Source organism: Apodemus sylvaticus, chromosome 9, assembly GCF_947179515.1.
Source record: "Apodemus sylvaticus chromosome 9, mApoSyl1.1, whole genome shotgun sequence".
In the NCBI taxonomy this organism is placed as follows: Eukaryota; Metazoa; Chordata; class Mammalia; order Rodentia; family Muridae; genus Apodemus; species Apodemus sylvaticus.
In genome coordinates, this window is record NC_067480.1 from 84824153 (window position 1) to 84844786 (window position 20634).

At 40.1% G+C, this 20634-nt stretch overlaps 1 protein-coding gene across 1 annotated transcript in view; it reads left to right on the forward strand.

The window, feature by feature from the left end:
- Nucleotides 1-14602, forward strand: part of Opn5 (opsin 5) — a 50510-nt gene extending 35908 nt beyond the window's left edge. Inside the window, exon 7 of the mRNA XM_052191793.1 lies at nt 14525-14602. Coding sequence (XP_052047753.1) covers nt 14525-14602 — 78 coding nt within the window. The remainder of the gene's footprint in view (nt 1-14524) is intronic.
- The last annotated feature ends 6032 nt before the right edge of the window (nt 14603-20634 follow it).

A 20634-nucleotide genomic window follows, 5' to 3' on the forward strand; every position in this document is an offset into this window, starting at 1 on the left:
AGAAGGGGAGAGAGCTGTGGAATGTTTGTGAGGGCTTCTGAAGCCCAACCCATATGCTGGTATTGAAGATGAATAATATCTGGAAACTGGAAACTCTCTCTGTCTCTCTGTTTCTCTCTCTGTCTCTCTGTATCTCTCTATCTCTCTGTCTCTCTCTCTGTCTTTCTGTCTCTCTCTCTCTGTGTCTCTGTCTCTCTCTGTCTCTCTGTCTCTCTGTCTGTCTGTCTCTCTCTCTCTCCCTCTCTCTCTCTCTCTCTCTCTCTCTCTCTCTCTCTCTCTCTCTCTCTCTCTCTCTGTGTGTGTGTGTGTATGTGTGTGTGTTCACAGTTGAACTTTATGACTTAAGTTTTCTTCCCCAGGACACAAACAAAAAACGAGACACACTAGGTAACCAGGGATCTTGTAGCTTACACATTTTTCTTGAAAACAGAGATAGAGTAGAGGAAACAGAGCATAGGAGTTCAGAGCCTAGCTTTGGACTTAGCCTTACCTGATACCAGACATTTCTGATGGGTGGGTAGATGGCCTTAATTCTCCATCTCTTCAGTTTTCATAGCTAATGAATAGGGATGGTCTTCTGTCATTATGATTTGTTTTAAATTATCACACAGTCTACAAGAATCTTAGGAACCTTGGGCTTCTTGAGAGGATAGAATAAACAGAAGGTTCTAGTATTGTCCTCATTAGAATACTTAAATTTCACAATATTTATATGGATATCTATATGGTTAACATGAGTTAGAGGATGTCTGGAACTTATAGATCTGGATGGCGCTCATTCTGTTTGATGAGATGAAAAGCAACAGGACTCTGTGGAAATAGACATTTGTAATTCTTCCACAGGGCATCACTAGTGTTAGGCCTTGGACCAGAGGAGGTACTTCCTGTATAACGTGCATTTGGAGGTGCAGGCAATGAATGGGAGGAGTCCATTCCTGTTAGAGTCTCCAACAAGGATAAAAGGGTTTGACAGTCATGCCTGGCTCTGATAGATGAAACACAGTGTGCCTTGGTAACACTTTGCTTAGTTAAGAACACAATTCCCTACCATTCATGCACATGAGAGACACAATCAGAAATGTTATTTGGCATTAAAGATGGTTAATAAATTCTCACTTATCTCTGCTTCCTATCTGGAGAGTATAGTTAAAGCAGATAAGAAACTGACCCTGTGTTATATGCATGTTATCTTAGAACTCAGGAGGTGATGACAGGAAGTTTGTGAACCTTATGCTAGGCTGGGCTTCATAGTGAACATTAGGAACATACACAGACAACAACAAAATAAAATCGCAAAGATTGTTTTTGAAGGCCTAGCCAGGAATCTTAACCTACTAGTATCTATGATAATGTGATTGAAAAGTCTTCTCACCCAAAAGGTCATTGGCACACCCAGTGACTGGGTATTTCCCAAGAGTTGATTAAAAAATGTAGAAATAGGATGACATGATTGACTTAGTTAGAATCTATAACTTAACAAAGTGACATGGGGACCCAATGACACTGGTGAAGTCAATGGTTCTGTAATGAACCACATGGTTGTCCCACTGTGTGTGGTGGCAATCAAAACTTACCTAAGCAACTCAGTCAAAAGACAGGTGTGTGGGACAGAGGGCTGCTGTGGTGAAAGTGTTGTTGGATCCAGGGATGAATGTTCTATGAACAGAACACTTTCTTTAGTGTGTTTCGCTAGGGCAAAGGGACAGTATAGCACCAGGGGTCTCAGGAGGACCTTTGTGGTGGGAGATCTTTGTAGAAGGCTGTGGGGAGAATCTAAGTAACTCCTCATGGAGGCAGGGAAGGAGGAGAGTGAATTACATAGATGAATATTTCTTCATATACTGTTGCTTATGGGGATTATGTACTGCTCTGAGCTTCATGGTTCAAAAAGGATTTTTGCCCCTCTTTATTCAAGTTCTACTTTCCTATGTGTTTTACACTTTGAAAGTACCGTTTTCTTCTAACGCCCTTCCGACCCACATACACATTTCCAAATAAACAAAATCTTACCTGTCAGAGGAAGAGTGAAGCACACATCCATTTAGAAGAAAGATGAACCACATTTTCCAGCAGATAGGTGGGGTTTACACAAATTGCCCAGCATTAGCTCCAGAGCTATACATTTTGACATTCTGTGCAGGTAGAGGCTCGGTTATATTTTGAGAGGAAAGTGTCCACCAACCCATTCTGGTAATGTAGACTGTAACTCACTGCTTCAATGATGTTATTGTCTACTGGCCTGCCAACCTTTAAGATATTTCATCAACATGTACATAGGTATTGTATCTGATGTCTCATGACAGGGCATTATACGTTTCCTGAGAAGTTGCTTTGATGCTGAATCTTGGGGATCAGAAATACCTAAATATTTCTGAAGGTTAGGGCTTTTCTTCTTTGGTGTCACAGGCAGGTGATAGGAGAGGGAAAGGAGGGAAAAATGGGGTCCACATTCAGCAGTTTAGTGCCTTCCTTTCATTCAGCATTGAAGGGATTTCATTTAACACAGCTCTTAGCTAACAGTTTATCAATCGATACAAGTAATTTTCAAGTAGTAGGAAAGCATTCTTATCAGTTAGGCTGCTGCTGCTGGTTGTGGTGGTTCAGTGTCTCACAGAGAATTTCAGCTGAACTTCTGGGCAGCAAAGTGCTTAACATTATACGAGAAGCTATGTATTCCCAGATCCACCCTATTGCCTTTATACTTCTGATGGTGGACATGGATTAGAATTATGGGAAATAAGGGTTAGTGAGCTCCAGGTGACAGCCTATGATATTGATTGCAGTGGGTACTCATGGTCACTGCAGTCTCATTACAGTGGGAACACAATTAAGGGTTGTCTAAGAGGCTGAAACTCGGGATGCTCACCAAGTAGAAAATTTCTTCAAGGAAAATAATAACGTCTACAAGCTCAGCACCTGCTGCGTTTTCATTTGTTGCAGAAGTTTGCAAGCCACAGCCCTCAGGCTAAACCTAACTCACTGCCTATTTTCAGAATTTCAAAATCATACTGGCATGCATCCATTCGTGTCTATACTGTCTGTTGATGCTTGTCCTTTTGAATAGTTGAGAGACTCCGTGTTGTAAAAGTTTTTAACTCCCCAACTTTTTTCTTTTTGTCCCTTTTTTATTCAATATATTCTTTATTTACATTTCAAATGATTTCCCCTTTCATGGATACCCTCCCCGAAAGTCCTATAAGCCCTCTTCCTTTCCCCTGTTCCCCAATCAACCCCTTCTCGGTCCTGGTAATCCCCTACACTGCTGCATTGAGCCTTTCCAGGACCAGGGGCCACTTCTTCATTCTTCTTGGGCATCATTTGATATGTGAATTGTTTCTTGGGTATTCTGAGCTTCCAGGCTAATATCCACTTATCAGTGAGTGCATACCACGTGTGTGCTTTTGTGATTGGGTTGCCTCACTCAGGATGACATTCTCCAATTCCATCCACTTGCCTAAGAATTTCATGAATTCATTGTTTTTAATAGCTGAGTAGTATTCCATAGTGTAAATATACCACATTTTCTGTATTCATTCCTCTGTTGAGGGACATCTGGGTTCTTTCCAGCTTCTGGCTATTATAAGTAGGGCTGCTATGAACATAGTGGTGCATGTATCCTTATTACATGCTGGGGAATCCTCTAGGTATATGACCAGGAGTGGTATAACAGGGTCCTCTGGTAGTATCATGCCCAGTTTTCTGAGGTACTGCCAGACTGATTTCCAGAGTGGTTGTACCAGCTTGCAGCCCCACCAGCAGTGGAGGAGTGTTCCTCTTTCTCCATAACTTTTATATTAGGTTTTATAAAATGCATATTTTTATACGTCGTAGAAAAAGTTTTGCCCAAGTCACCTTCATTGTCTTAAAAACTTGAGTGGGGACTTTGTTTGCTCTTGATCAGAAAGCAAAGACAGAGTATTGATGTGGTCAGCTCACCGAGAAGCTGGGCGTCCCCTCCCTCAGTCTGTATGTGACAGCCGTGCTTTGCTCCATGATCAACAGAGATTTATTCTGCATTGAGATTTTTTCTCTCTCCTTGCTTGCTTTATAATATGCATCACTTTCCCAGATGATACTTTTCTTTCCACGCCTTAGTCCCAAATGCAATGGCAAATAAGAGCTGACTCCCATTCCCTTTAAAACACTTCACACCAAGCTTCAACTTTATGGGATAAGGAATCAGTTGTACAGGGCTGCAGTCCCAGCTGAGGATGGATTTGGGTAGACAGCATTTATTGAGTGCTCTTCTAGGGGCAATGGGTACAAAACTGAGTCTGCTTATTGTATGAAAATGGGTCATGGTGTGGCAGAAGAAATATGAATAAGCATATGGCTACCTGACATCAGGGGAGATGCTATGATTGACATTACCAAGGTGCCTTTCAGAATATAAAGGCATTGGTTGTTCTGAACCAGTGGTGTGGGGAGGGGAGGGGACCAAGGGATGATCTTGGAAGAGGAAGTCTCAGGCAAGAGTTGTTCAGTAATAGTCTTTGGGAGAGTAGTAAAATGTTTTGTGAAGATGTGCATACCACTTATTCTGGAACAGAGTTTTCCCAGGTACTGCCGAGTTGGGTAGCATCAGAAGAAAGTTCATTAAGGTCTTTGAGTACCATGACACTGAGGTCAAAAGCTCCCTTTGTTTCTGCTTTATGTGGGAAAGCATGAGTTTTTAGTGTATGTCACCATTTTTGGTGACAGACATATTGGGACATATTGTTCCATCCCAAATAAAGCCCAATATCAGAATTTCCCATAATACTTACTAACATGTGGCTTGCCTGGCTTCATTCCACACTTTGTGGACTGGTGTCTGTGTGTCTATATTCAAGAGAATATCCCAGATAATTTTCCTACAGTCTATGATTTAAAAACATTGATGTCAGGTAAGGGCTGATGAAGGCCCCAGGCTTTGTCCCTGGCAGGATCACTGAAAATTAGAACTGTTTTGGAAATAAAAATGAACAAGGACTGGTATTTAACTGGGTTGAAACCTAGGCATCAAAATAAAGACCATGTGTCATTTAAAAACTCCAGGCTCCAGTTATTGACACAAAGAAGAATTTCTTCCTTTCTTAATAAGAACATTGCCTATTTCAGTTCATGGACTTGCCTGGGAGCCTCCCTTCTGTTCACCCTGAAATGAAACATGCCAGTCATTTTGGAAACAAATGCTCAGTTCATTTCTTCAGGATTCAAAGCTATGCCCAGAGTAGTAGGCCGCGATGTGTATTTATACATACTAGCGGTCGAGAGCCTGATATACAAGATGGCCTGTTCTTGAAACCAATGTAGCAAATGTGACATGGAATCTGGCACAGGACAATTCAGTTTAATTATGAAATCTGTTCTCTGGGCAGATTGTCTATTAGAGAGCCACCAGGAAGACCTGTTTAGGAATCACCATCATAAAGATGATTGCTCTTCCAACCACCAGAAAGTGTTATTTGACTTTTTTTCTTCCAAAATAATCACGTCATATGTTTGTTGATCAAATGAAATTCTTAGGCTTCATAGTGCCACAACATTACTGTCATTAAAAGTGGGACAAAAGGTCCCTCATATGTGCTTAAAAGACAAGTCCAAGGGCACAGCTTTCTTTGACTATTCTGAACTCACAAGAGAGTAGCACAGAGCTTGTTATAACTCCAGCACTGTCTTAAGCAAGTCATATTGGAATGAACATTGCTAAAGCATTTATCAAGGATAGGTTCCACCCCAGGTTAGTTTAATCACCTTGGTCCATCACCAACTGGCTTCTATCATTGAGTAAGAAGATGTGAGTCTAATCCTCAAGATTCCTAGTCTATAACAAGAAAGGCTGAGTTGGGGAATGGAGAAAGTTGACCTTTAAGGGGGAAGTGTGACTTCTTCAGCATATTAAAGAATAAGTTAAACTTCTACTATAGGCAGAGGGGCAGAAACTCATCCCAGAGAGGTCTGACCTGAAGCTGGAGAATTCATTGTGTTTAATGGATTCATGGGCACGTAGAACGTCAGATGTCAGGTGAGCACAGAGGAGGCTCAGGACAAATCTGTAGTCTACTCTAAAGAGGATGAACTTCATTCCTGTCAAAAGAAATGGAGCTTGAAGCACAAATGAGGTCATAAGAAGGGTCAGAAAGGAAGTTGGGTGAAGGCATGCAGGGAACAGTCTGCAAGACTAGGCAAAGTGGGAGTTGTGAGAGATGCTGTCCTTGAGAAGTAGACCCCCCACACATTCTGTATCCTTTTGGGATATATATGAAGCATTTATGGTTGCATTTACCATTTGCTTTCTTCTGAAGCCTAATTTTTGCTTCCACAAAATGGGAAATGTCATTGAAAAGGGCACAACTTATATACTTACACTGTGTCTAGTGTATGTTGAGAAGGTTGCTTACAAAAGTTAGTTTTCTGATTTCTAATCTCTATCCCTTTTTCTTCTGGTTGAAGAAAGAAATGAAAGCACAATATCAAAGAGTGGCCTTGCTTAGCAGCATCAAAACCCATTATTTTGTTTTAACAGTGTTACTGAGTGCTAGGTGCCCACCCTTCTATGGCTAGCAATGCACACACACGCCACATTTTTGCCAACTTACTCTTGCAAAAGCTCAGTTGGAAAGCCCGACTAAGGGTGTCAGGCTGTGTGTCCATCTGGGGCAGCTGCAGGCCACATATGGAATATGACTTGTTTTTTTATCATACAGACATGTGTGTGAATCTGTGAAAATTCGTTTTTGTGACTGGAAGTGCAGTGTGGGTTCATGCAGGTTGAAATGTTACTTCTAGAAGCTGAATTACTTCCTTTTAAGACGCCTGAGGTTGTATCCACATAAATCATTAGAGAATTTCTAGTCAAAGTATGTCAACCTGAATCTGAATTCATGTATTGTGGGATTGGAGAGTCACTATCTCCATGACTTAATAAAACAGGCTTTTTATTTGTTGTTGTTGAGTAAACTAGAACAAAAGTGTCTCCCCTAATTTTAGAGGTAACTCTTTGATGAAGAAGAAAGTCAAAAAGTCATTATGCCTGGCTAGGGATGAGAGGGAACAGGGACTTCTTAGAGGAAGAAATCAAACTCATGTGCCATATAAATATTGATTGGATTATAAACACAAACTAGATGAATGAGAATGGCTGCCTGGGAGAGCATGAAATTGGCCAGTTGGGAAATCACCAATGCAGGAGCACAAACCTTGGTGACAAGCAGGTCAGTGAATGCACCAAAGTGAGTTTAAGTCTTTTTTTTGTTTTTGTTTTTGTTTTTTGGTTTTTTGGATTTGGTTTTTTCGAGACAGGGTTTCTCTGTGTAGCCCTGGCAGTTCTGGAACTCACTCTGTAGACCAGGCTGGCCTCGAACTCAGAAATCTGCCTGCCTCTGCCTCCCAGAGTGCTGGGATTACAGGCGTGCGCCACCACCGCCTGGCGAGTTTAAGTCTTTTTTTTTTTTTCTATTTTTTTATTTGATATATTTTTTATTTACATTTCCAATTGTTTCCCCTTTTCTAGACTCCCCACTCCCCGAAAGTCCCATAAGCCCCCTTCTCTCCCCCTGTCCTCCTACCCACCCCTTCCCACTTCCCCGTTCTGGTTTTGCCCTAGACTGCTTCACTGAGTCTTTCCAGAACAAGGGGCCACTCCTCCCTTCTTCTTGTGCCTCATTTGATGTTTGGATTATATTTTGGGTATGTTTAAGTCTTAAGATTTATGATTCACACATGCAAGTATGTTCATTGCTCATATGGAGAAACCATGTGATATGATTTGGAACAAAAGAACAGTTAGGGAGAATTTGTCCAAAAGACCAAAAGTGATCTCTGCTTGCTGATTTCACTTTCCGTAGCAGAGGTACTTCTTATAAAGAGCTAGGACCTTGGCAAGGGAAATGGATTCTGGTTCAGTTGAAAGTACCTTAGGATTCCATGGCAGCTGGAAACCTGAACCTCCCCAAAGATTACTGCAGTTAGAATGAAGACTCCACATAGGCCTTCAAGTCAAGTTCACTATTGCACAGGCACTGATTTCATTGTTAGTCCTGTCAGACTTTACTTGGCTTTGATTATAGTAGTATATCTGTCAGGCAGGTAAGAGAGAAGACTTAAGTTAAAGATGCTATTTATGACCCAGGTTTAAAATATAAAACACTTTCACGGAAAGGTTCAAATCATGACTAGTGATGCTCCCCCACCTCCACATACCCTGCATCGACTATCCTCCAGTGTTATCAACATGGATAACCTCTTTTGGTTTTAAACCGTGAGAAGAGTTCATCCCCAAGTTCATTAAAGAAGCAAATCATTTATCTTTCCTTGACTAGACATTTCAGGAATGAACTGGAATGAGTAGAAATTCTGGGGCAGGAGCCATTTTTCTTAGATTTGTTGTATAAATGAGAAGCTAGTCTGTGCTCCGTGAGATGGCTCCGAGGATAATGGTGCCTATAGCCAAGCCTGCTCAGCTGAGTTTGATTCTCAGGATTCATACGGTGGAAGGAGAGAACTGACTTAGGCAAGTTTTCCTGTGCCCGCCACTTGTATGCCATAAAATATATGTGCCATTCCCACTCCATCTCAAGCCCACAAATAATTAAGCCAAATGGAATACACTAAAGAAAGTTACAGTCTATCTGTATGTACACACACTTTTTTCTTTCTGGTTTATTTAATGTGTTTTCTAAGTCATCCATGGGATTTTAAACAACCTGCCTAAAAGAGGATGCATCGTGTAAATAAATAGCATAATGAGATATTTTGTTTTCATTATGCAGCTTGTGAGGGCACACAACCTTTATTCTTTCATGAGCCTGGCTAGAGGGCAAGGAGAAACAGGAATTTTCCAGGAAGGAAACAAATCAAAGCGCCTTGAAATTCAGTGAATTAGAAACAAAACTAGATGCACCCAGCCATTTCTTCTCTGTCTCATCTCTTCATAATTTAAAAATGTTTCCAAATTAAATTCCTTTGTGTTTTAAGGTGGGGAGCACATTGCCGTGGCAAGCATGATAACTCACAGGAGTTGGTTCTCTGCGTCCTTCACATAGGTTGTCAGGTGTTGTCAGATGCCTTCACCTGTTGAATCCCCTTGCTGGTCCTCTTTCTTGTATTTTGAGGAGACTAACATCATAGTGTAATAAAGATCTGATTGGTGAGAGCAATATTCCTTGAAGCATAACCCCTTCAAGTCCAGTTCTGCAAAGCTTCTGCAGGAATAAGGCTTTTTAATCTTCAATCATAATCTAATCATCATGCAAAGATTAGATAACATGTCTCCAGTTTGAAGCATTGGCCTGTACACTAACGGTTCTGAGCTCATAGGACTGTATCAATTTTTAAACTTAATGGACTCTGGATATTCTTATTGCTTGGAGGTTTTATTCTTGCCATACAGAAGACATTTGAAGAGATAATAATATTTATAACACTGAGCAGACACTCACTGTGTGCTGGATTCAATGTTAAATCCAAGTTACTACCAAGTTCCTACATTTAATCTTTGCTTATGATAGTAAAATTCATTGGCATTTACTCTTGAACATATCACCCCATTTCAGAAGGGGAAATGGAAATCAGAAAATGTTTCTATAGCATGTGAACTTGTGCAGGGTTTTCTGAAGGCCGTGTGGCACTCACTGGACCTGAGTTCTCAACTACTACACAGCATGTGACAGGGAGTTAACAGCAGCTAATGACCTGAGGGACCTCTGGAGGGTCTGACATACTTCAGGTTTCTTGTATTGACAAGGTACAACAAAAAACATTAGGCTAGAGCCACTAGGATTTTGTTTAACGGTAATGTTTCCCATTTCTACCATACTGTGTATTCTTGTTAAAGCTCCTTGTTTTAAATTAGTTTTCCAGTGCCTTGTGAGGAGGGAAGGAAGAACTGACTTTCTTGTTCAGCAGCTAAGGCAGAGAATGCACATGTCTTACTTAAGTCACAAGTACAGTGTGGGAAGACTGGAACTAGAACCTGTTATGTCTGGGGGAAGTTTCTTTGGACACAGTGAGTATCTGTTCATAAGTAGAATGGACTCCCAAACCTGAGAAGTTCTAGCAGATATGATGAGAAAGTCTGAGGGATAGGGTGAGGAGATGATACATTGTTCAAACCCATTCAACAGAGGTAAACATTCTATCAGGAATACTTTTCTCATAATCCCTTAGAAGTAGGAGCTCATGCTTTCATTAGCATTTAAGGAAATCTGCAGATAACCTGTCTATGCAGAATCTATTCGTGGCTAATTAATGGAGTTATCCATGAAGTAATTTGGAAAGGGCAGAGTGGAATTATGAACGAGACATGTGTCACCATTATTCCCTCTTCAATGTCACTAGACAGCATGTTAGTTATATTATTCAATGAGTACACAAACCTATGCAAAAACTTAGAAGTATACAGTTCTGCTCAATGCCTCATGGAAAGTAGGACAGTTGTATACTAGCTACAGAGAACTAAGAAACAACAAAACAGAGCCTTAACAACAAAATGAACCAAAACCAAAACCAAATAATCTCCAAAACCCTCTAATTCACTGGGTGTTTATTATGGCTGAACCATACCTGCATGGAGATCGGGAACATTTGGCAGCAGGATGGTTGCTAAGAACGAATCTTATTGGTTCACTCAAGTAGGTCAAGGTGAGTAAGTGTGATGTTTTTCTCCCCACTTGCTATAATTACCAAAGGTAATTCAGTCATCTTTAGATTTGCACTTATCTGGGCCATAAAATTATATAATAAGCAATCATTCATTAAAAGGGAATGTCTCTAGGTAGATTAGAAGAGGAAAAGAACAGACTGAAGCATCCTGATCCAATTATATTATATCTACTCTCATAATTATGAGAGGCATGAGCATATAGCTCACTCTTTAAAAGATGCTACCAACAAAATAGCGTAGCACCAGATTCCACTGAAAGTTCTCCAGGGTTGAAGACTTGCTTTTCATGCTTGCATAGTGAATCCTTGGGAAAATAACTCATTCTCCTTGAGCCTTGGTGTGCTTATCTGAAAATTGGGATATAACCCTTAAATTACTTTTTGGTGATTAAATGACATAACATGTGGAGCTGCTAAGTCCTATATGTAATCTATAAATGGGGCTGCTAAAGCCAGAGCAGAGGAATAGTCACAAGTACCTTCTCCTAAGACTTAGTGAATAGTACAATACAGCAAGGCAGCAATGGAACTGGAGATGACACCTCGAATCCAGACTTTCCCTCTTCTAGAACTCTTGGGAATTAAATTGTATGTTTTATACACTGTACCCCAAATGTCTATCATCACACAATAATATTATTGAGGAAAAAATGGAACCTATATTCCACAATACTCTTACTGAGAGAAAAAGGGTATATGGGGGAACCCCTCCTGTATCTCTCACACAAATACTACACTAACACACACACCACCCTCACATATTGCCATTCCTCACACACAAATACATTTTTTTTAAAAAAGGAAGAGGGAATATACCCCTTTTTCCAAACTAAAGGGGAACACATGAATGGAAGTCTGGGAACACATTAGGATAGAGTGTGTAAGGGTACAGCTTATAGTTTGTTGGAGAGATAGGCAGAATAAAAAAAATAAGTGTTTGGCACTGTAAGGTGCAAAGGGGCAGGTGGGAGTTCATCCTTGTATTTAATATTTAATCTCAATCTCAATTTTGATCATTCAGTTTACAGATAAAAGGTAAATAGCCTTTATATTTGTAATCCCAGATAAAAGATACACAACCTTTATATTTATAATAAACATTTAATGTACTAGAGCTGGGCAGATATCTACCCTCTAAACTATCATGTTTAGTTCCCTTCCAATAACCCTGAATTATAACTTGCCATGTTCCATCTGGGTTGCTTTAATTCTAATTGGCCAGTCCTCATGGCCATGTTTTTACAACTCACCTATCCCATAGCATCTTCTTCTCTCTTCTTCTCCTTCTCTGTCCCTTGCAGTCTCCTGCCTCAGACCCAAGTCCAGGAACAAAAACTCCACCCGTGTCTCTTCTATAGGTTAGAGGCTGTAGGCATCTTTATTCTCCTATCAGGGATAACTCTGGGAGCAAGGTTACATAGCATCATTGGGCCTATGTGAGATGGTGGGCAACCAGGGCCAGTATTTAGCATTATAATACATAGCAACAAACCAAACATCAATATTCCCAGGTCTGAAGAGGAGCTCTGTATTTCTCTCTCTCATAATTTCCAGGATATTCTGGCTAGACTTGTGATTTGAGAATTGCTAAATGTCCAAATGCAGCATTACTACTAACTTACTTCAGAGTAAATTTTGTAAAGATTCCCAGTAGTTTGAATGACAGAGGGAACTCTTGTTGGAAATTTTCTTCTATATTGAAGGTTGTTATAATGTCAAAAGGCGAGAAAATGCAGATTTATGTGATTTCAGTCTAAAAAGGCTAAGAATATAAAAGGAAAATAAAAAGAGGCTAAGAAAATATCAGGAAAAAATTTAAACATTTCAATAGTAATACGACTTAATTGGCACAAATACAACAATATGATGAATGCAGAAAAGTAGAAAGAATCTGTCACTCCCCCTCACTATTACTTTGGTATGAGTATGGTTATTGTATGAGTATCCTTCATACAATATCTTATCTTTTTTTTAATTTTTTTATTCGATATAATTTATTTACATTTCAAATGATTTCCCCTTTTCTAGCCCCCCACTCCCCGAAAGTCCCGCAAGCCCCCTTCTCTTCCCATGTCCTCCCACCCACCCCTTCCCACTTCCCCGTTCTGGTTTTGCCGAATACTGTTTCACTGAGTCTTTCCAGAACCAGGGGCCACTCCTCCTTTCTTCTTGTACCTCATTTGATGTGTGGATTATGTTTTGGGTATTCCAGTTTTCTAGGTTAATAACCACTTATTAGTGAGTGCATACCATGATTCACCTTTTGAGTCTGGGTTACCTCACTTAGTATGATGTTCTCTAGCTCCATCCATTTGCCTAAGAATTTCATGAATTCATTGTTTCTAATGGCTGAATAGTACTCCATAGTGTAGATATACCACATTTTTTGCATCCACTCTTCTGTTGAGGGATACCTGGGTTCTTTCCAGCATCTGGCAATTATAAATAGGGCTGCTATGAACATAGTAGAGCATGCATTCTTATTACATGGTGGGGAATCCTCTGGGTATACAATATCTTATCTTACATACAAGAAAAACACTTTAAAGATGGACATCAGATGAAACCAGGGAATCCCCAAAACGTTTCAGACTTTTCATCATTAGGAACAATCAAAATTGGGTTGAATCAGGATAAAAGAGTCCAGATTGAAGACATAGAAGTAGACTCTAGAGGAGGTTACCAGAAGGTATTGAAAAGAGAATATTTGTAAGATATTTTTAGAACAATCATCTTTACAGGGCCCTGGATGCTAGATAATCAACTTTTTCTCTGTAGCAATCCTCATTTCCCTAGTCAAGCTTGACAGAGATGGCATGTCAACTATTGATTATCATATAACATACCTCTTATCAACAGTGTTTTTATTAGGCATCTTTGTGGGGGAGAGTCAGGAAATCAAGGGAAAGAAGCATGGTCTTCTGTCAGAACATAGGAAGAAAGCCAAGGACATGGGGTTAGATAAACAGCATCATAAGACACGGGGTGAATTGAGAACTCTGTATGTTTGCTGTGCATAGTCTTTTCTCTGTGGAAGGATAAGGGAGGGGAATCTGGAAAAGCCGGGTCTGAAGAGGTGATCTTGCTTCAGATATGTTTCTGCTTCTGCTTGGTAGGTGGACCACAGGGAAGGGCTGGGCTAGAATCTCCAACTTTAAATCCACTGGAGGAAATTATTTGTTTTTCAATTTTTTTAGGAGTAGTGTTTACTTTATAAAAAATGCACTGTTTCAATTGTGAAAGGAGAAGTACATTCTATCATAAATGTACAATGTGTGTTTCTATTTCATGGGAGAATTGAAGGAAAAATCTATTTCTCTATCATCTCTCTCCATCCATATACTTATTATCTACTCATCTATATACATATATGCACATATATGTATATATATCTTTGCATACATATGAGTACTTAATCCATCTCTCATCTAAAGTAATTTTTAAAGATATATGGTAATAATTGTACTATATTTGAGGTTTTCTGAATAATTGACTGCATTCTTGTGGTCACTGGTTTTATTTCAAAATCAGTAGAATGTCTTTCCTCATTTTCTAGAGAGGCATAACAACATAGTTCATTCTGGTTTTAAGTTCAGCTGAGTTCAGACTCTATCCTTGAAGCTCCTTATTTTCCAATGGGTTTCACCTTTAGTACCTTCCTGGAGTGTCTTAAGGTAAGCATTAAACACTTCTGCTCCAGTGATCATTGTTGAAATGTGGGCAAATCCATACAGATCCCAGTCTGGCTTCAGAGAGTGTGGGTCACGGGTTGTAGACTCTCTACAGCATTCTGAGTCTGTGAAGAGTACTGGGAAGCTGGTGAAGACAGCCTGACATTAGCAGACGTGCACCTCAAAAATGTTGTTGTTCTCTCAAACAGAGCAGTTCCAGATTTACTAGTGCCCATGTTATGGATGGAGAGAGTCACAGTAATGATGGTGACTGTGGCAAGAAATAAGCATCTGTGTTCTGAGGCCGAGAAACCCCGCATCTGTCCTTCAGGGCTTCAGAAATAAGTGGCCAGCTTCAATATACTCTTTGAAATGCTGAAAAAAAAGCTATAGTGCATTCTTTGCATTTGTTTTTAAGTTTGAGAAAATATATGGTCAGTGTTGACTGCGGTGTTGATATTGAAGTTTAATCATGAGTACATAGCATGCAAAGTGTCCACTCTTTAGGCTTTATAGATGATTAAAGTGGTCTGAGAAGAAAAATACATTCTAACCTTGGGAAGTGCATCATACCATAAGCTTCCTATTCATTGTGATAGTAATGGAGCTTATCGATGCATTAATGACTGTGAACATGCTTATGAAACTGTCAATCACTTCTTGTACACGGTTAGAATTTTGAGCATTTATCTGGGAAGCTTCTAACAGCGTACTCTGTCAAGTCAACCTATACATAGTATTTGTAAGTACTCTCTATGAGAACATTCAGAAGATGTTTTAGTGTTTGACTAATTTGTTTTGTCCTGGTTGTGTATCGAACTGAAGAACAGTTTGTTGATTGTACTAGGGAAGGATGGGTTAGTACCTTTCAGCTCTGTCTGTCTCTATTTGCACTCTGAAATAATTTTTTTTTGAAGCCATAGCTGCTGTTCAAGTACTTTTTTTTTTAAATAAAGACAATATATTGCACCAACATTTTGAACCATTTTTGTTTTATTGGAATTGCTTATTTTACGTCTAAACAATCAACGACATTGTGCAGCTCTGACAGGACTAAAATAAAGGTACTTACATTAAGGGAACCAGCCAAATTGCATAGACAGGTAATTCTCCATTTGTCCATAATGGTGATTTATATTAAAACCACAAAGCTTTGGAAAAGAGTGCCCAGTGGTTGGGAATAATTCTTTTTTTCTTTTTTAGTTTATTCTTTTTTCCTCTTCATTGTAACTAGCCTTTATTCTTATAACAAATATACTAAGATAAAATAATACCTAGTACATCAAAATAGCATGGAACAAACAGGAGGAAAAGAACCCAAGAAAAGGTACAAGAAACAGAGATGCAGCTTACACAATCCCACAAGGAAACTAAACTGGAAGAACCTGGGGGATACAAAGAGAGAAAAAATATAAATAAAATAAAAATAAGATAAAATTAAGCAAAGCAAAGCAAAACAAAACAAAACGCAACCAGACAACCAACCAAAACCCCCCAAACCATGATATGGCCTCATGAGACAGGAACCATGGATTATTCTGTTGAGTTAGATTCTGTTGACTATCTAGATGACCCTCAAGGCACAGTGAGGTCCCTTCTATCTCTGGCTGGGCAACTCTCCTAAAAATTTCCTTGATTCTTGTATGAACTATTGATGAAAAAAGCACCCTGGCAACCCAATCACTGCTCAATAGCACTAGCAGGGGACCAAATTGTCCTCAGAGGAACCTTTGTGAAGGACACTTCAGTTTCAAACTGTCACATAAGGTAACAAAGAGAAGGACAGAGAGAAGAAAGATCTTGACTATTTGTATGAAGTCTATTACTGCATAAGGGAAAAAAAATCTCAACTCAGACTGTTTTTAAAACTTAAAAATGTCCTGGGCTGATAATATAGTTCAGTGACAGGACATTTACTAAGCACATGAGTGGTTTGCAATGCAATTGCCAGGACTGCAAAATAATAAGTATTATTATTTTTTCTTTTTATTGATAATAGATTATTTTTCACATAATGATTCCTGATTATAATTTCCCTTCCCTCTAGATACTCTCAATTCTTCCTCACATGCCCTCCATTCAGATCTACTCCCTTCCTGTTTCTTTTTAGAAAAAAAAACAGGTTCCTAAGGGATAATAATAAAATAAAATAAGATAAAATAAAACTAACACTTGGAATTGGAGAAGACAAAGAGACAGAAGGAAAGGTAAGGCATAGGAATCAGAAAACTATTCACACACACACATAGGAATCCCATAAACACAGTAAACCAGAAGGCATAATATCTTCATGGAGGATCTGTAAGGTAAAAAGAGAGAAGGGGAAAAGATGAAAATAATAGGATAAGGTTAAAAAATGGGAAAAACCCCTGATATGACATTGTGAGGGAAGGAACCATCAAAAACTCTTGGCCATCTACTGCTGGGCATGGAACCTAATACTAAGAGTAATTAGTTTCCTAAGTGAGACTCCCTTAGAGAAAACTAAATTTTCATTTACAAGAGGTTATCAGTTGGAGAAAGTTTCTGGGTGAGGGATGGAGGTGTATGTCTAATTTTCCTTTCAGCTCTGGGACCCCCATGTGGAGCAGCCCTGTGAAGGCACCTTGCATGTTACCTCTGAGGTCCAATCCTGTTGATGCAGAAGACCTTGTTTTATTGATGTCAGCCATTCCCTCTGGCCCTTATATTCTGTTTATTTATTATTATTAATTAATTAGTTTACTTCACAGCTTCTCATCCATTCTCTCCTAATTTCTCCTTCTCTCTTCCCTTCCCCATCATCCTCCTATCTTTCATTTTCCCCCAGAAAAGGCTCAGAAAAAGAGAGGCCTCCCATGGGTATTGGCCAACCTTGGCATATTAAGTATCAGTAGGACTGGGTGCATCTTCATCTATTGAGGCTAGACAAGGTAGCCCAGTTAGGGGAAAGTGATCCAAAGGTGGGTTATAGAGTCAGATACAGCTCCTGCTATTAGGTTCCCCATGTAAAGATTGAACTATACAGCTGTTACCTGTGTGCTGAGGGCCTAGGTCTGTACCATGCATGTTCTTTGTTTGGCAGTTCAGTCTCTATAAGCTCCTGTGGGCCCAGGTTAGTTGATTCTGTAGGTTTTCTTGTGGTATCCTTGACCTCTACAGCTCCTTCAATCCTCAGTCCCCCTCTTCCACAAGATTCCCTAAGTTCTGCCTAATATGTGGCTATGGGTATCTGCATCCGTTTCTATCTGCTGCTGGGAGAAGCCTCTCAAATGTTGGTTATGCTAGGAACTTTTCTGGAAGTTCTGCAGAATATCATTAATAGAGACAGGTGGGCTCTCTCTTATGGCTTGGCCAGTCATTGGCTGGCCATTTCTTCAGTTTTGCTCCATCTTTACCCCTGCACATCTTATTGGCCCAAGAAAATACTGACTTAGGGTTTTGTGGTTGGGGTGGTGTTGCAGTCCTGCTAGAAACCTTTTCTGTTCATAAGAAATGAGCATTTAAACTCTACATCCCCCATTACTAATAGTGTTAGCAAGGGTCACCCTCATAGACTCTCAGGAATTTCCATTGTCCTAGCTTTCTTGGTCATGCCAGATAAACTAGACACCAACAAATCAAATAACCCCAATTAATAATGGGACACAGATCTAAACAGAGAATTCTCAACAGAGGAATCTGTAATGGCCAAGAAGCACTTAAAGAAAATGTTCAGCATCCTTATTCAATAGGAAAATAGAAATCAAATGGACTATGATATCCCATCTTACACCTGTCAGAGTGGCCAAGATGAAAACTCAAGTGGCAGCACATGCTGGTGAGGATGTGGAGCAAGGGGAACCATCCTCTATTGCCGGTGGGAATGCAAACATCGACAGCCACTTTGGAAATCAATTTGGTGGTTTCTCAGAAAATTGGGAATATTTCTACCTCAAGACATGGGCATATACCTAATAGATGTTCCACAGTATCACGAGGACACTTGCTCAACTATGTTCATAGCACCTTTATTTGTGATAGCCAGAAAGTGAAGCCAACGCAGGTATCCTTCAACTGAAGAATGAATAAAGAAAATGTGGTACATTTACACATTGGAATATTACTCCACTATTAAAAACAATGACATCATGACATTTGCAAACAAATGGATGGAGCTAGAAAAGATTATTCTGAGTGTAGTAACCCAGACCCAGAAAGGCAAACATGGTATGTACTCACTTATAAGTTGATAGTAGCCATAAAGTACAGGATAACCATCCTTCAACTCACTGACCCGAAGAAGCTAAGTAACAAAGAGGGCCCAAGGAGAGGGGCACTTGAATCTCACTAGAAGGGGAAATACAGTAGACATCAGGGGTGGACTGAGGGAGGAGCTCGGTGGAAGAGGGGCTGGGGAGGGAAGCAGAAGGAATCAAGTGTGTATGTGTGTGTGTGTGTGTGTGTGTATGTGTGTGTGTTTATAGACTGAGGGAGAGAGTATGGGGAGAGAGAACTGGAAGCTGTCGTACATCTTTCTACCTCCTCAGCCATCATCAGAGAAGTTTTCTCGTGCATCAGATTGGAACACATATAGAGACCCACAGGCAGACACTATGCAGAAAGTGAGAGACTCGGAGTGCTCAGTTCTAAATAGTATTTCTCCATCAAGTCTTTCCCACAGGGCTCAGAGAACTCTGGAAATAGGAGGAAGAAAGAATGTAACAGCCACAAGGGATGGAGAATACCAAAGATCAAGGCTCTCTAAGTCAACACGATCCATACACGAATACACCCACAGAGTCTGGGTATATGACGGCATGCATAGGACCTACATGGTTTTGTTCCTGGTTCTCTGTGCATGCATTCTAGTTCCCAGTTTGGTGTTTTTATGGGATTATTGAGTGTGGAAATGAGTGGGTTTCTGATTCTTTGGCCTTCGCATTGCCTCCTTTCCTTAGGTTTGCTTATTTTGTGCAATTCCAATGTTAGTTTTTGTTTTATCTCATATTTTATTTTGTTATATCTTATTATTATCCCTCTGAAACCTGTTCTTTTCTAATGAGAGACAGAAAGGGAGTGGAAGAGTAGAGGGAGAAGAGACCATAATCAGGATATGTTAGGTGAGAAAATAATCTATTTTTAATAAATGGGAAAATTTTAAGACAATTTTGAGAATTAAAAAGAGCAGCTCCGAGGAGGTTGTACTTGTGAGTGTTTATGCTTGGGGTGGAGGGGATAGCCAGAAGAGCAGCAGAAGAATGAAATGAGAATAAAGACAAAGAAGGAGATCCAGAGGTATGAATCGACGGCTACATTTAAAACCTTTTAAAATTTTACTATTGAGAAGTCATACTCTTAAAGGATATGCTATTCAGCAGTAACATTAAACATACAAAGTTTGCTCCTTGCCTTTCAACCTCTGCTGTTTTATACTATAAAAAAGCATTTCTTGCTTGTATCATAATTCATGAGTCCCCCAGAAGGACTATGCCCCATGCAATTGTTCATGGTAAGATACCCTTTCCTTTGGGATACATCTAGCTCCAGTATAGCATCTCTATTTTAAAGGGTACGATGAGAGCAGAACCTCAAAGAGTGTGATCTTATGGCATGCCATGAGTTACATTGGAACCCCACTACAGTCCCTAGGCGAGCATAGAGTCTTATGGCTCAATCCATCTGAGATAAGATACAGAAAAGTGAGTTTTCCTGAAAACTCAGGAAGAAAAAGCACATAATGAAGAAGAAGAAGAAGAAGAAGAAGAAGAAGAAGAAGAAGAAGAAGAAGAAGAAGAAGAAGAAGAAGAAAGAAGAATGTATTTTTTGGGGTATTCCCTAGTCCAGTCAAGTCAACATCTCAAATTAAGCATCACATTCATCTGTCAAAGCTTTAGTTTTCTCGGGCAGTACAGGGTGTTTACCCATCGTCTGGTTGGCCAATTGGTGCATGTGGTTAAACTGCTTCTTCATCTGGGCCCCGCTGTTGCACTAGCCCGGGAGCTGGGGAAGGACGGTGATGATGGCGGCATTGCAGAGCTTGGAGAGCCACCTGGCCCACACTGTCCTCCCAAGAGCACTTCCGCCTAGTCTGCCTGCTGCATTCTTCTCTGTGCCATGCCTGGTGCCATGCCCGGGCCCACTGTAGGCACCGGCGATCAGCTTGGGCAGCTGCCTCTAGCCCCAACCCGGTGAACTAACCTGCAATAGCCTGTGTCAAACTCCCTGAGTCTAAAATGAATCTTCATGAGTATTAAGTATGAACTATATTCTGAATCACACCTGGATAAGCTAAGAGAGTTGTTTTGGTCAAGGACTCCCTAGGTGGAGAACAAAACAAAAGCAGTTCCTCACAAGCTTC